The sequence below is a fragment of the Haliotis rubra genome, unplaced genomic scaffold (assembly GCF_003918875.1).
Source record: "Haliotis rubra isolate DU_JTF1 unplaced genomic scaffold, ASM391887v1 Scf621, whole genome shotgun sequence".
In the NCBI taxonomy this organism is placed as follows: Eukaryota; Metazoa; Mollusca; class Gastropoda; order Lepetellida; family Haliotidae; genus Haliotis; species Haliotis rubra.
Window position 1 is genome coordinate 500,513 of NW_025767326.1, and position 17,587 is coordinate 518,099.

The 17,587-nt window shown below is 40.5% G+C and overlaps 1 protein-coding gene across 1 annotated transcript in view; it reads left to right on the top strand.

Moving 5' to 3' along the window:
• The window catches only part of LOC124256256 (lactase-phlorizin hydrolase-like), a 57,317-nt gene that overhangs the window by 28,569 nt on the left and 11,161 nt on the right, over positions 1-17,587 (top strand). The window contains 10 exon segments of the mRNA XM_046690221.1: positions 988-1,120; positions 4,056-4,240; positions 5,661-5,990; positions 7,232-7,362; positions 8,039-8,296; positions 9,348-9,531; positions 10,309-10,551; positions 12,116-12,254; positions 13,007-13,191; positions 15,903-16,069. Coding sequence (XP_046546177.1) covers positions 988-1,120; positions 4,056-4,240; positions 5,661-5,990; positions 7,232-7,362; positions 8,039-8,296; positions 9,348-9,531; positions 10,309-10,551; positions 12,116-12,254; positions 13,007-13,191; positions 15,903-16,069 — 1,955 coding nt within the window.

Here is a 17,587-nt window from a genome sequence, read left to right on the forward strand (position 1 = left end):
ATCACAAAGTTGTGACAACGTAAATGGGAGTCCACAGAATACCGTTTTAACAACGAAAGCATAACGCTGTGACAACGTTGTGACAACGTAAATGGGAGTCCACAGAATACCGTTGTAACAACGAAAGCATAACGCTGTGACAACGTTGTGACAACGTAAATGGGAGTCCACAGAATACCGTTGTAACAACGAAAGCATAACGCAGTAACAACATTGTGACAACGTAAATGGGAGTCCACAGAATACCGTTGTAACAACGAAAGCATAACGCTGTGACAACGTTGTGACAACGTGAACTTGTTAGCTGGGACTACACCGACGATGTGAATAAAGCGTAGATGTCGTCAAAATGAGTGAGTGAGTATGGCGTTTAGCAATATTCCAGCAATATCACGGCAGGGGACGCCAGAAATGGCCTTAACACATTGTACCCATGTGGGTAATCAGATGTCGTCAAACAACAGATGAGGCCATTTTGCTTTAGGCCACCAGAACCATCAATACAAAAATGTATGTGAAAAAGAACTTTCATTAAAATAGCTAAGCATGATATCCGTGAGTGGATGGGTGAATGCGACTTGTCTTTTACACCTTTCACCCTTGATGGAATCAAACCCGAGACTTAAATGTGGACGATCGAACGCTTCAACCACTTGTTTACTAAAATGCCTCCCCTTGTTGTTATCAAACCTTGCTTTGAGTTGTTTATGTCCTTATCTTAATCATACTCTCCGATTTAATGTAATACAATCAGATCAACGTCATGTGAATGCGTCCATGTAGGGGGCGGTCGGGTAGCCTAGTGGTTAAAGAGTTAGCCCGTCACGCCGAAGACCCGGGTTCGATTCCCTACATGGGTACAATATGTGAAGTCCATTTCTGGTGTACCCCGCTGTGATATTAGTGGAATACTGCAAAACGTCGCGTAAAACCATAGTATTACTAACTCATTCATTTACTCACTGAAACTTTGATGTTTGTCAACAGGATCTCACGATTTTCTCGGGGTAAATTACTACAACTCTCTTATTGCTCGCGACGACCCACAACCTGTCGGCGACACACCCACATATGACAATGATAAGGAAGTGGAAACCTATGCGGATCCTAACTGGCTAGGGTAGGTAATCTCAGACACGACTGACATGGAAGTTTCTGATGGAACGTGGAATGTTTGTGTGTTTGTTCGTTGTTCAACAATTGTTTAGCTATATCGCGGCGGTCAGTAAATGGTCGAGTCGACCAGACAATCAAGTTACTGACGTATTGTGTCGATGCTATGAAAGTCACTGATAACACGAGGATTTTCTTTGATAACTTTTATTCTGGTTCTGGATTCGCTATAAGGTTTTTACACTGGTTGCATATAAAATCGGTGAGTGAGTGAGTGGTTGTTTGGGTGCGTGAGTGAGTGTTTAACTCTTCTTGACCGGTGGTCCAGTTATATAAGTGGCAGCTTGATAACGTCAAAGTTATGAAAGGTCTTCAACGTTTATATAAACCTGAAGTGTGCTACTCACTATATATTAAGCATCTCTTCCTTTCCCGGAATAACCGCATTTGAGGTTTTTGTTTGCTCTCAGGTTTTACTTTTTATAAGTAAGACCTCTTCCCAGGTTTTACTTTTTGTCATCATTTTTTCCTAACTCCATATGAATATCAACATTCAAATGATATATGTGTGCTTGAAATCAATTGAAAAATATCGTCCAAGATCAGTTTCAAAGCGCAATTGTTTTGCCAAGCAGGATTACAACCGCATCTATCAGATTAATAAGCAGACACTCTACCTCACGGCCACCGAGCCGACGTATATATTGGTGTTAAATTATCTATTTATAGTTACTGTCATTACATTGATTTTACTTGCGCTTCAGTTATTGTTATGTAGCTTCATTAAATGATCATCTACATTGTAATTATCCATCATTGACGGTTTATATGTTAGGGAAAACACTTCCCGTCGGTTTTGGTAGAGAATGTAAAACCTTGGGAGGAGGGCAACCCTCGGTTTTACATTCTCTACCAAAACCTCGGGGACGTGTTTTCTCCGATACATAAGCGCCGGGATGTTGCACACAAGGACTCGAGTGTGATGTTGGCAAATGAAGGGATTCTTACCCACAACTGCAGTAGCTTAGACTACAGGTTATCTGTGAACCTACATAGAGCAGAATATTTAAGAATAGGAAATGCGGTATATGGTAGAACCCGCAGGAAATTCAACAGCGACATTGAATCTGCGAAGCCTGTGAGGCGCTGGAAGGTTAATAGACACATGTCAAGGACTGTCCGTGATAAACGTTGCTCAACTTCACCTGATTTGTCCTGCGCTCTATGCACAAGATCACATACCACCATTGGTACATATGATACTACCCGTTACTTCATGAGAGTAACTTTGAGCGTTACTGTATAGAAAACAACAACTCAATACAAAATACTATTGTACTGTTTTACACATGCGGATTCTTGGAGACTATGACTTTTTAAAAAGTCATAAAAAATATCCCTAAAATGTTGGAGTAGGCGTTTGCCAAAAAGGTCTCATATCAGAAGTTCATTTTCAAGAAAAACGATTGTTTAGAATCTTGGTTAAAAGTTGATTGTTCAGGAAACAATTATGACCGCATACCATATGACAGTGTCGTTTAGGAAAATGTTTGTAAAATAGAAATCTTAAAGCTTTCAAGAAAGTTTGTTTGTTATTACTTATCAGCTCTTTATCCAACTGACACTAAGTAACACCCTGGGGAATAGGAATAAATATATTTTTCGTTATTACACAACAGACCTGGATCAAACTAGACTAACGCTTAGTCACTGAATATATATACTTTTGATAGTAAAAAAAAAACCCATTTAAATATTGTAAAGGAGCCCAAGTGAGATGGGAGATTTCTGAACCTGGGGAAATCTAGACTTTCTTCATTTAAGGGCTTTAGCATTGCAGGGAACGCCAGGCAGTAGGGAAAACAATGTGGTTCAGGGACTTTGAGACAGACTGGGATCCAACTTGCGGATAGTATTTCCCTTGGAAATAAAAAAAGGAAACATATGTATTACTATTTTGCGTCAGATCTGGATCCAATTGACGGATTGGGATATATATGTATCTCAAAACTTCCACATTCCAATACCACAACACATTGTTAAAAAACCAACTCCTCATTTCCCTTTTTTAAGTAATAGGATGGTTACAGGCCGGGAGAACCACATATTTCAGAAACAGATAGCCAAAATTGATGTGGCTCTCCCGGCAATAGTTAAAAAAATCTTAACCTGTAAAACATGATAGTAATGATAATGGTATAGTTTGTTGCCATGTGTACATTTCTTCTGAAAACTTTCTGCTGCATTGTGATGCGTGGACGTCGACTTCTTGGTCTATCTACGGTGACCCCAGTCTGTCTGTAGCTCTGAATAAGTCTTATAGGCGTGATACAGTGATAGCCAGTCTGTCTGTAGCTCTGAATAAGTCTTATGGCCGTGATAGCCAAGGAAGTGCACTGAATTGAAACAACAGATTATCATATATCACCTGACTGTTTTTGTTTTTTAATTTTTATGTGTTTATGTAAACTACTGTGGTTTATTTGATTGGTATATTGCATCAGCAGAGAAGTTTGGACAAGAAGTTTAGAAGAAAAATGTGCAGTTAGTTAATAAATCTGAAACATACATTATTTATGGTTATGACTGTCAGATGTGTTGATGAAATCTTGGACATTATAGGACATAAGTTCTATATAAATGTTCTACATAGACTGTTATTTCAATGTGATATGTAACTAAAAAATTGTGTATTTATAATTTTGTTAATAACCCTGCCCTAATAAAATAGATATATTATTACTATGTGATTGTTTGCATTCATTTCTGATTAATGGGTTAAACCATTACAGACTGAGGTAATCAGTATGCTAAAGTCGGTACAGTCAACCAGAAATGTTATTGTTATAAGCTGTGGAAGTTTTTGGATGTGGAAGTTTTTGGAGGATACCGTCGGATTGTAATACCTTCGGGAATAAAAAATATGCATTTTGCGTTAATAGATCTGGATCCATCTGGCTGACCGTAACACCCTGGTCGATAAGGAAAATGCTGAATTGGATCAAGTACAACTACAACAATGTGGACGTCTACATCACCGAGAATGGCATCTCCGACCGGAATGGGACATTGCACGATAATCATCGCATTCGTTTTTATCGTTATTACATCAACGAAGTACTGAAAGGTAATTCTTAGTTCAGTAGATCTGAGACGGTGATTCTCATCATATCTACACGGGCGAAGTACTGTTCAAAAGGTACTAGTTAGTTCAGTAGTCCACAGCTCATCTTGGATCTTGACCTAACTTACAGAACGTTAACATCGTATTAAAACAGTTACTAATTAAATACAGTAGATCAGTTCAGTGATTCGGTTGGTTAAGTCATCGTACAGAGACGGGGATCCCAATAATATCTATCGTTGTTACATCAACGAAGTATTGGAAAGTAAAATCAAACCCAGCTGTCCACATCTCACCGTGGCTCATGTCATGATTTACAGAACGTTAAAATGGCCCGACAGCAATCGCTGATTAAATACAGTTGATCAGATCGTTGATAAGGATGGATCATTGAACTCAGAAGGGGATTCTCATAATATATACATGTATCGATACTAACAACGAAATACTGAAAGGTAATACTTGGCTCAGCAGTCCACATCTCAACTTGAGTCATGCTATGATTTAAAGAGCATTAAAATCGTCCTACGACTACTACTATACGCCATTTGAAGAAGAATTAAATATATTGCGTTAGGTTAAGAGCAATTGTTTTATGTAAGTTCAATGGTACAAATGTGAGGATTCACACGTCTGTAGACAAAGAGTTCGCCAAAATAACAGCAGCCTTTATTGCTGTGTTTCTGTTTACTTGAATGAAACAGATGGCGTCAAAGTCAGTACTTTGTATAGCACCATTGGCAGCAATTACTGCTCGGCACCGCATCGGCACAGACTGGATAAGTGGACGATAATTCTTCCCCACTCTTCCTGCAATGCGATGGCCAGTTGTGGAAGTCTCTGAGGCGTGTTTATTTTTTGTTTTCACGTTGACATAAACGTCGATCGAGTTCATCCCATAGGTGTTCTATCGGGTTTAGATCTGGTGATCGTGAAGACCATGGCAAGACATTGACGACAGAACTGGCAAGGTAGCGGACCGTGATGCATGCTGTATGTGAAGTAGCGTTGTCATGCTGGAACACCTACCTCTGTCAGTCCATAATCAGACGCATGTGACGTGCAAGGACTTCGTTGATGTACCGATTTGCTGTCAAATTCCCCTGAACCACCACTAAGTCAGATCTTTGTGTGCTGGATAAACCACCCCACACCATGACATTGTCTCCACCGAATCTGTCGAGATATGGTGCTCTGATGAACGTTGAAATGTCGGGCAACTGCAGACTGCCCAGCTTCAAGGCGGCCTGTGACGATGTTTTGATTGGCGGCAATCGGCATGACGATTTCCTCTCTTCCAGGCAAAACCGAATGACAAAATTAAACACAACGTTTGCCCGTTTATAGTGATCTATACCGCATGCCTTTCCGCTAAGAGTTAATGTAATCAAAATCTATAATCACACAAAGCTGACGTTTGCAGCAATAAAGTTAGATAAATGTAATGTAAAGGGCTACACCGCATGGTCATTGATGGACAATCTCGAGTGGCTGACCGGATTCAGCGAGAAGTTCGGGCTACATCAAGTCAACTTCAGCGATCCGACGTTACCACGTACTCCCAAAGCTTCAGCTTACTGGTACGCTGGACTGGTTCAGGACAATGGGTACAAGCCCGGATACTCCAGGCCCGGGGGTAGGGGATCTGCCGTGCAGGGGGAGGGGGAGTTTCACTATGGGACCTTCCCCAAGGACTTCCTGTGGAGTGCTGCGTCAGCAGCTTTCCAGGTTGAAGGAGCTCTCAAAGAGGATGGTTAGTGGTACCGGTCAGTTTCATAAAGGCAAGACTTTGATGGATGTCAAATTCTTTATTTTGAGGTTCACGACGTTTCGGGGTCATCATCAGGTAAACGAAGGAGTAAGAATATACTCCGAAATGTCGTGCTCCTGAGTGAGTGAGTGAATATGGTTTCACGCCGCTTTTAGCAATATTCTAGCAATATAATGGTGGGGACACCAGAAATGGTCTTCACACATTCTACCCATGTGGGAAATCAAACCCGAGTCTCGGCGTGACGAGCGGACGCTTTAACAACTGAGCTACCCCACCGCCCCCTTGTTCCTGAAAATAAAGAAGTTGACAAAGATAAGTTCTTGCCTTTATGTATATCATTTCTGAATGTCGTTCAAAGACCTTTCAGGCCATGTTTTGCAGGCACAGATGAATAAATAGTGATGCAGACTTAGCATCATAGCAGGTATAGTTGTGGTTTCTGTGACGTACAGTGTAGATCTAATTATACAGCAAGTATAGTTTCATCATCTGTGATAGTATACTTAGTGATATACGGATTACATCAGGTACGTATCATATACATGTTAATTAAAGGTATACGATATACTGATCTGGAAGTGTTACAGAGAAAGAGAGGTACATTTGATTTATGTCTGATATAAAACTATGAACATTATCCTTAGAGGTAACCATGTATTATTAAAATAATGCCTTTTTAAATCAAAGTTAATAAAGTGCAATATTTTTAAAAAATTATGACAATATAGGTTGTAGCCTGGTATGGATGTTCAGATCTGAACTTGTCATCAATGTGGTATTTTCTGAGGAAGAGTGAGTGATTGATTAATTGAGTGAGTTATTGATTGACTGAGTGGGCGGGTGGGTGAGTGAGTGAGAGTGAATGAGTGAGTCTACCACCGATTTTAGCAATATTCTAGCAATATCACTGCGGGGGACGCCTGAAATAGGCTTGACACATTGCATCCAGGTGGGGAATCGAACCCAGGTTTTGGCTACCCCACCGGCCCCTTGATGTGGCAATATATGGAGGCACAGCATAAGGAGGAATGAATCCCTAACTATATAGATTTCTGTTCTCATAGCGCACATACCCAGCACCTTCTGACTTTGTGATACGGGTATGATTATACCACTAGGCGACCCCATGGGCCCTCAGTTCTGTGTACGGCTTTATCTGAGTACGGTGAATACTGATACAAAGTATCTGTAGTGATTGTCCGATTGTTGTGTTGGAACAGGACGAGGAGAAAGTATCTGGGACAACTTCCACGTGTTCCACAACGACACTGGCGCCGTGGCCTGCGACAGCTACCACAAATACCCCGAGGACGTCAGACTCTTGAAAAAACATGGGGGTAACAAGCTTTCCGTTGTTCTCGTTAACATTTTCGACTAAAGAACAATATACTTACAAACGTGACAATATCAGTAGAAAAAAATTACGTCGAAAACAGTATTTCAGTTCCTTCGTGGCGTGTTAGCTTAGTCTTTGAGTGAGTGAGTGAGTTTGGTTTTACGACGCTTTTAGCAATATTCCAGCAATATAACGGCGGGAAACACCAGAAATGGGCTTAACACATTGTACCCATGTGGGGAATCGAACCTGGGTGACGAGCAAACGCTTTAACCACTCGGCTACCCCACCGCCCCTTTACTCTTTGAGGGGCGTCTAACGCGAAGTCTCTTCCGCTTATTTAAAATGTAGATTTCATTTGTTATATTCATAATTTTTTAAGAAGATTGGCGATAGTGTTTTTTTTAATTTTCACATTGTTAAAGTAACATCAGATAACACTGTTTTGTCACAATTTCTATATTTTTTCTGATTTTAATAAATTATAACAAACTCGGACAAAACCATTTTGTTAAAGTTTCTATATTCCTTCCTTCAAGTCTTTTTTCATGAACGGTCTTAAAAAGTAACACTTATAAGGCATTACAATTTCGGGTTAAAGTCCACTTTTTCGCGTAACAGTTGTGCTTTTTAATATCTTTAGACATTGTTTGTTTAGTAAATAAATCACTGCAAATTATTATCTTCACAGGTCAATCACTATCGTCTTTCCATCGCGTGGCCAAGAATATTCCCAAATGGCACCAAAGAATCTATGAATCCAGATGGTATCCAGTACTACCATCGGCTCCTCGACGCTCTCCTTGCTGCAGGCATTGAACCAATGGTCACCTTGTACCACTGGGACCTTCCAAAGGCTCTCCAGGACAAAGGAGGATGGACTAACGAGTCCATTATTGGACATTTCAAAGACTACGCTGACGTGTGCTTTAGAGAATATGGAAATAAGGTAAGCACAATGCGAATGTGTCAACTTTCCATTTTATCGAGCAATATTCCAACAGCCCCAGCCCTTGATGTTTACACAGCAGAACTTAGAGGTACAATCGAGTATACTCATTTTTACCAAGATATCAACTAGCGTCATACATCTCTGAAATTGTTCGAATAAGGTGACAGCGTTCAAGGCCTCAGTAAAGCTTTCAAAAAGTATTATGGTAGATATGCATATGTTGAGGGAATATTTCAAAATTTCCCTCATCAGTGTCAAAGATTATGTCTGTTGCAATTCCCAATTTTGACTTGTTCCACGCGTTCCCAAATGAACAATGAACTATATAGCTTTAACATTAGGTATATAATGTGTGCTCCTGGCGGGGAATGATACGCTCACCCTGTCGCGGGCACATGCTACCATCACTGTTTGAACGGGATTCATAAACATGTTATTGTCAAGATATGGTCGGTATTTTACTCTACCTTTAACATAGACTTCTTATGAATGTGGAAGGGTTTTGTAACTTTTATGTATTTGAATATTGGCATTATTCTTTAATAAACAACATGAAAATGCAAATGCCGTACTTTTATTATGACTTATATTGCATATTATTTCATTGCCAAAGTACGAAGAATTAGATAAGTGAAATCGTTACCTTTGCTATGCGCCATGCAAGGTGAAGTCTTGTGTGCCTGTTTATTGGTAGTTATTTAGTATCTTAGCTGAAGAAATATTGTCACATATAAAATCGACGGCATTAACAGAAGGTTCACTTGTGACACATTATTGACTAACAAGGTATCTCAGATGTGTTATTTTGTTTAAACCTAAACTTAATAAGTATATACAAATCGGATCAATGAACAAACTGTTTGTTCATGTGTGTAGGTTACAATCTCATTCCAAATCATCTCTTATCAAAGTTACAATATCTGTATCATAATTAAGTTTTAAACAATATTTAAGTTCCTTCCTTCACAAATCAGATCAATGAAAAAACAGTTGTTTAGGTTACATCATGTGTTTGTGAGTACATGTAGGCTGCTGTTTCCATTCACAGGTGAAACTTTGGATAACATTCAACGAGCCTTGGGTGTTCTTAGTGAAGGGTCTGGGGACAGGAGACCATGCTCCAGGGCACACTAGCCTTGGGGTTGAGCCCTACTTGGGGGCACACAATGTTCTCTTGTCCCATGCCGAGGCCTATCACCTGTACAATGATACTTACAGGAAGACACAACACGGTATGCTGTGGTGATTTTGTTTGTTTATTTGTTTTTTAACACTGCACTCAGCAATATTCCAGCTATATGGCGTCGGTCTGTATATAATTGGACCATTCAATCCAGTGATCAACATCATGAGCATCGATCTGCTCAATTGGCATACGATGACATGTGTCAACTAAGTCAGCGAGTCAGCCCACCCAATAACGTTGTATGATAACATATAAGTAAGAACTCCTTGGAAGTTTATTAAACTTACATGTTCAAGACACAGTGTAAGAATTTGTTTTGAATGATAACTATTGATCAGTCAAATTGTGCTTGTTTGATATTATTAAAAACGTTAGAAAATAAACGCACGGGCGAAAGAAACGTCACCTCGCTTTTTTAACATGTAACAAAAAAACAAACTCAGATTTCGGAAATTTAACAATCATATGTGGAAAGTTAATGGATTTACAACATTCTGAATGATGAAAGTGTGAACTACAGGCATGAATAATCACTTAGTGTACGATAAAAGATTAAAAAATCATTTTGGTGACGTTTCTTTCGCCCGTGAGTTTTTTACCAATATAAATATTTCTCATTGATGATTATTATGATAAAGAATAGTTAATTTTAGTAGTTTTAATATTTAAATAGTTTACTGATATTTTTTACTAATAGGAATGACATTTTTTTCTGAATCATAATGGATGCATATTGTTAATAGTGTTAAGGGATAAGATCAGTTATCATTTTAAGATTTTCAATACATATTAAATAAATTATATTTTGATAATTTACATTCAGGTCAAATAAGCCTCACCCTGAACATAGACTGGGCGGAGCCAAAGGATCCCATGAAGCCCTCTGACATTAAGGCGTCAGAATGGGCAGTTCAGATGTTCCTGGGTTGGTTCGCACATCCTGTGTACGTCAACGGAGACTACCCAGAAGTGATGAAAAACAGACTAGAGTCCGTTAGTAAGGCACAGGGACTTAATAGATCGAGACTGCCGGAATTCACAGAGGCACAGAAGAAGAGAATTGCAGGTTAGTGATTGTTGGCAGTGAATCTGAGTGAGTGTGTACAGTATACAGCTTCCATCAATATTCCATTCAAATGGCGACCGGTGCAGGGTGGAGTGGGGTATTTGGGCTGGGCTTCACACGTTGTACACATAGGGAGAAGCCGACCCAAATCTTAAACAATACAGGATAGCCATTGAGCCATGCCACTATCCCACAAAACAGTTCATTATACAGATTGTCTCACTGGGTTAAACTGGTGGATCAGGACATCGGTACCACTCCACGTTGTACACGCATATGTTACAAAGGCTTCGTATGCATGATATTCAGTCAGTATTTCCCCTAGGATCCAAAAGGGCAGGACGAACACATTTCAAAGGGGCACCCCTATTTCAAAAGGGGCATGCAGTGACAGATTTCCATGTATCAGGTTATCCATGCATATGATTCTCAAAGGCTTAAAGGGCACAGTTATTTCACTTAACTTCAACATAAAATAAAAACTAAAAACAAACAAGTGTTCATATCAATTATCGTATTTTGTATAGAAGTCTTTTGAAGAACAGGCTGACAGAGCACAGTTTCATATTCCTCTGTTCTTCCTGGACAGGAATTTTGCAACAACTTGTCAGAAGGGTAGGGTGCCTTAGAAAAAGGGCAGGTCACAAAATAAAAGGGCAGGGCGCCCCGCCCTGCTAAAATGCCTAGGGGAGGGTTTTGTCTCTCAACGTTGAGATAACTTTACGTGGTGCAAGAATTGCATACGTAATCCTCGTATTCCAAACTATGAGATCAAGTCACGTGGTGCAAGCAGAAAATACGTAGACCTCGTATTCCAAACCATGAGATAACCTGACGTGGTGCAAGCATAATACACATAAGCCTTGTTCTCTAAACCTTCAGATCACCTCACATGGTGCAATCATAACATACGCAGGTCTCGCTCTCTAAACCTTGAGATAACCCCACATGGCGCAAGCATAACGTGGATCACGTCCTCTAAACCTTGCGGTTACCTTACGTGATCAAGTATGTGAGTGAGTTTAGTTTTACGCCGCACTCAGCAATATTCCAGCTATATGGCGGCGGTCTGTAAATAATCGAATCTGGACCAGACAATCCAGTGATCAACAGCATGAGCATCGATCTGCGCAAATGGGAATCGATGACATGTGTCAACCAAGTCAGCGAGCCTGACCACCCGATCCCGTTAGTCGCCTCTTTCGACAAGCATGGGTTACTGAAGGCTCATTCTACCCCGGATCTTCACGGTTCTTACGTGATCAAGCATAACATACGTATGATTCGTTCCTTAAACAATGTCAGTGCAAACGTATACCGAATCTTGACTTTCTTCAGAAGTAGAATCCATTAAGTGAAAAGGTCAAACAGATCAGTCAAAGTCAATGATGACACCAGGTGTTCGCGAAAGGGTTAAGCATGTCCTGCCTTACAGCTGGCGCCCACTATTCAGACAACTTGAATTAAAAGACAGATATTCAAAGCCACAACAATGTCTTCAACATACTGACATCCTACCATAAAGTGATAGCTCAGCATTCATATGTAACTTTTTTCACTCTAGGAACTCACGATTTCTTCGGGATGAACCACTACACCACACAGTTGGTGCAGATGCAAGATGAAGATCTGGCTGGACGTAAAGAGCCCAACTACTTCAATGATCGAGGCATAAAGGATGAACCTGACCCTAAATGGTTAAAGTGAGTAATGCGATAAACATCGTTTATATCAAACACGCTTATAACAAACTGTGGATATAACGCACTGTTACAGTTCCGGGCCCTTGGACAACGATCTACGGTAATAAGTAAACTCAGTGGTCTCTTTGAGTTCGTTATAACTGTAGTTTACTGTTCTTCATCCGTCATCTTCCGCATGTACACAGCCGTGAAGATCCTGGTTCGAATTGGTCTTCGGTAACCCATGCTTGTCGTAAGACGTGACTAACGGGATCGATGCTTATGCTGATGATTACTAGATTATCCTACCCAGACTCGATTATTTACAGACTGCCGCCATATAGCTGGAATATTGCTGAGTGCGGCGTTAAACAACCAACAATAAAACAATTAAACCATGTGTTCAATCAATTGAACAACTCACTTATACCCACCGTATGTCATCGTTTCCCAATCGTGTAGATCGATGCTTATGCTGATGATCACTGGATTATCCTACCCAGACTCGATTATTTACAGACTGCCGCCATATAGCTGGAATATTGCTGAGTGCGGCGTAAAACAACAAACAGTAAAACAAATAAACCATCAGTGCTCATGCTGTTGATCACTGGATTGTCTGGTCAAGGCACTATTTATTTACAGACCACCGCCATATAGCTAGAATATTGCTGAGTGTGGCGTTAAACAACAATCAATCAATCAGCATGTCGTTGTCATGACGATTAACACGCTAATTTCTAGTTTCTCACTGCATCCCATGCATGTTGAAGGTCCGGGTCATCATGGCTATACGTGGTTCCCTGGGGGGTCAGGAAGATTCTCAACTGGGTCAGGAACAACTACGGCGATGTCCCCATCTACATCACCGAGAACGGCCTGTCTGACAACAACGGTACCCTCAATGACCAACACAGGGTATACTTCTACAGGTACTACATCAACGAAGTACTTAAAGGTAGGTGTACACAAACCATATACATCACTGAATATATAAACGGTTTTCAAAACTTGGGCCGTCGAATATGATTAGAAATATTCGTTATGCTCCAACATGGAATAAACACGGATCGAACTAAGAACTTTCCAGGTATGGAGCATAAATAAGGTGAGAGGAGGTGAGGTGAAATTGGGTTTAACGTCGTGCTTGAGTGAGTGAGTGAGTTAATATTTAACGTCACGTCGGCAATATCTTAGCCATATCGTGACGAAAACAATTTATACAATAAAAGTGAAATGAGAACATTTGACATTGAAATGGAACGTCGTGCTTGAGAATATTTCGCTCATATGACGACGTGCATGCGTGTGTATGTGTATTTGCGGCTGCTTGTACTAGCCCAGACCAGGGATACTCTATTTATACAGTCTCCCTGCCCAGACTGAAGCTGGTTTTATAGTGCTAGCCCACTGAGATACCATGCCGCAGTGAAGCATGAATACCCCACTCAGACACATTATACTGACTCCAAGCCGACCAGTCCTTGTTGTACCCATTAATGCCGAGCGCCAGGCAGGGACCAACAAGTACCATATTTTAACATCTTTTGGTATGACGCGGTCGGGGATCGAACCCACGACCTTCCGCTCTCCGGGCGGACGTTTTAACCACTACACCACGGAGGCGGTCGGAGCATAAATGACCGAAATTCGAACAAAAATGGACGGCTGTACAAAAAATGGAAATTGTCTGACACCCATGTAATTATTATCAGATATATGTCACACCAAATGAGCGACATTTCTCTAAACGGACATAAGGTATTTCTCTCGAATACAGCTAGTATTCCACGGGTCTAAAACTTATTGCAACATCTAGAAATCATTTCCTCGACAGTAAGCAGGCATTTTCTCCAAAACCACTTAAATGTCAAGGCCATCTATGGCTGACAAGTGAGTATGATTGCCGATGGTTTTGGAGAAAATGCCTTGGAAATGCGGAGGTAGCTGTTTTCGGTGAGTCGTGGCGTATAACTTTTGAAATAATGATCCGATTGTGACAATTTATAGCTCATTTTGTAGGGACAATATGTCGCTTTCGATCCGTGGGCCTCGACGGGGCCTTACAAATAGTTTACGTGTTGAAATCTAACTTTGATCGAGGAGGGGGTGGTTCCGTCGTTATATCCCTTTCCTTTTATATAGTACTAGGGTAGGGTCTATATACCTATATGTTTTTGTAATGTTTCTAAGCGTGACACGCCTCTGTGAATAATACTAACTATCAGGGAAGCTACCATATAATATATTAAACCCCCACCCCCACCCCAAAAGAAAAAAAAGAAAAAGAAAGTGTGCGTATTTAGAATACAATATACAATATTAAAATACAAAGTTTTCGATGTACCGCAATCGTTTACATTCCATATATGGCAAGTGTGTTTGGAAGCTGTTCGCCTCGAAGTTTCAATTATATGTCAAATATTGTCGAAAATGTGAGACATTGTGCCTTTAGCCCTTGTCCTGCTACCCTTTTTGCCTGGTTATACTGGGCCTAGGAAGCCCAGTCACACCCTAGGTTTTTGACCACGTGTGATAAGAATCCCTAATAATGGATTTCATCAACATCTTGTAACTTTCTACGCAGTTTCTGGCTTTCTAAACAGAGGCCTGAAGACATTCTCCATTATCACACCAGAGCGACCTCACAAACCGGAAGATCTGATTTAGATTAGAAGGAAACACTTGCGAGCAAAGTTTTTCGAATAGTGCTAAAATACCTGTCATTTTAGTTAATTTCCCATATTTCTTAGTTGGGACGAGTACAGTATTTCAGTACAAAAGAGCAGAAGTGATGGGGTGGTTACAGCAGCAGTATTTCGCTGTTCAGTTTCCTGCCTTCGTGATGTTATACACCTATTATAAAGTGTTCGAACCCAGAGTCGTCATGGTGATGGTTCGAGGTATCACAAACAATGTGGTATGAAATCCATCTGACGCAGTGAAATTCGCACTGATTGAAATACTTTCCAAAGCGGCATAAAACCAACCGATCCTCTTTAACACTTTTAGTAAGCATTTCATTAATATAAATTAATACTAAATATACATATTATTTGATATTCGTACATTATCTGTGATGTTTATCATAACACCATGTTATAGTTTGTGCACTGTCCCATTTTGCTTTAAAACAAATAAATATTTGTTTCCAAGTCTTAACCAGGGAACACTGGTGTCTGAGGCGCCGCAATTAGCTATACAGAGTTACGTCCCTTGGATACATCAAAATCAGTTGTTGTGGGTTGGAATTATGTTTCTAGGTTTTTCAGAAAAATATATGAGGTGGTAAACGTCTAATATCTGCATAACTTCGGGCTTCCTACCACATTGAGCTGACACGTCGGGATATGCTAATACTGGTCAACGCTGCATTAGTCTTAATACACTCATTGATATTTGACCCGTGAAGATTCGGGTTAGAATTGATCTTCAGCAACTCATGCTTGTCGTAAAAGGCGACTAACGGGATCCTGTGGTCAGGTTCGCTGACTTGGTTGACACATGTCATCGTATCCCAATTGCGTAGATCGATGGTGTTGTGATCACTGGATTGTCTGGTCCAGACTCGATTATTTACAGACCGCCGCCATATAGCTGGACTATTGCTGAATGCGACGTAAAGCTAAACTCAGTCACTGATATTTAATAAGCACGATCTGTTCACAGCTATCGACTATGACAAGGTGAACGTGAAGGGATATACAGCATGGTCACTACTAGACAACTTCGAGTGGGATCGTGGCTACTCGGAAAGATTCGGAACACACTATGTTGACTTTAACAGTCCAGAGAGGACAAGAAAACCAAAAGCATCTGCGGCCTTCCTACGACACGTATGTATAGGATAGCTGAATAGTTACATGGCTCATCGCCATTAAATAATGTTCACCAATAATGAAGAATGGGGACTACTTTTATGGATATACAACTTCTTTATTCTATATAGGCGTCGTTTCGACATAGATTCTAATGTCGTTGTCAAGCAAGTGGTACATGGGAAGTAATTTGGGTGATATATATACATGAGATGTTTGTACAATAGATGAGGGATGAGGCGAAAATGAGTAGTTTATACAATAGAAGAGGTTGATAACACAGGAAGCCAATAAAGAACATGTACTTGGTTGTATACATAAGAGATTAAGGATATTGATGGGCAGCCAGTAGGGAATGATGTACATAGGCTGTTTACATAGGTGATAAAGGGACTGTTGGGAAGCCAGTAGTGAAGTGATGTTTGCACAATGGATAAGGTACAGTGTTACACAATATAAGTTGTTCACTGGTCACGAGGGGGATATGGGTTGATGTACTCTAGATGTTTGTTTATGTTCCCTGAGCCCGAAGGGCGAGGGAAACATAAAAAAAACCATCGAGGGTACATCAACCCATAGGCCCCGAGGGACCAGTGAACAACATATTTATTTTACCGAACACCTTAATGTTAATTTTGAATTGTTTGAAGCACGGGTACGAATCTCTTTTTGTAGCCATCGCTAGAATTTGCTGACAAGAAAAACAGATTAAGAGTTATCTCCCTTCCATCGATTTGCATTCGCAAAACATCGGTACTTTCCGTACATCATACGTGATTCAACGTTATTCGAGATAAAGAATTACTACCACGAAGTACCAAATGAGTTGCTATTGACAGCGGGGTACATTGAAATGTTACTCGCTTGTAAGCGGGGTACATTGAAAATAATAGAAGAGCACTCAGCCAATCAGAAAGCGACATTTATGTGTGAGGTAAGATAATGGATAATGTACAATGGTTGAGTAAGTTTACATGAAATTAACTGAGTAAGTGATGATAGTCCTTGGTCATGAAATACCCTTCATCTCTGTTGATGGCTGGGCAAATCTTCTTTATAACATATGTTATATTTGGGATTACACTTTCTTACTAAAGTACAAATTCTAGTACTTTTTGGAGTTGAGCCCGATCCGGGATTCGAACTCACACCCTCAGAGTCAGGCATCTAATCGCCAGCACACAAAGTCAGCCGCCTAACCCGCTCAGTTACCGCGACTTCCACATCTTTATGTGGACAGCATCAAGTAGTTTTCGGGTTTTGAAATCAGGCTGGTTCCTCTCGATGTCTTTGGTGGTGCTCCAACTGATGTTGTGGTTTGGGTTGGCTTTAAGATGGTCGGTTATGGCGTATTTAGAGCCTTTGTTTCTTACTGAGGCCTGGTGTTCTTTGATCCTAATGGTGACTGGTCTTGATGTTTCACCAATATAGGGTTCGCCGCAGTCGCATTCTATCTGGTAGACGACACCTGCGGGATCTGGCTTCTTTGCCGGGGTGCGTCTGCCTGTGGCCTGCAGGAGGTTCTGTATAGTGTTG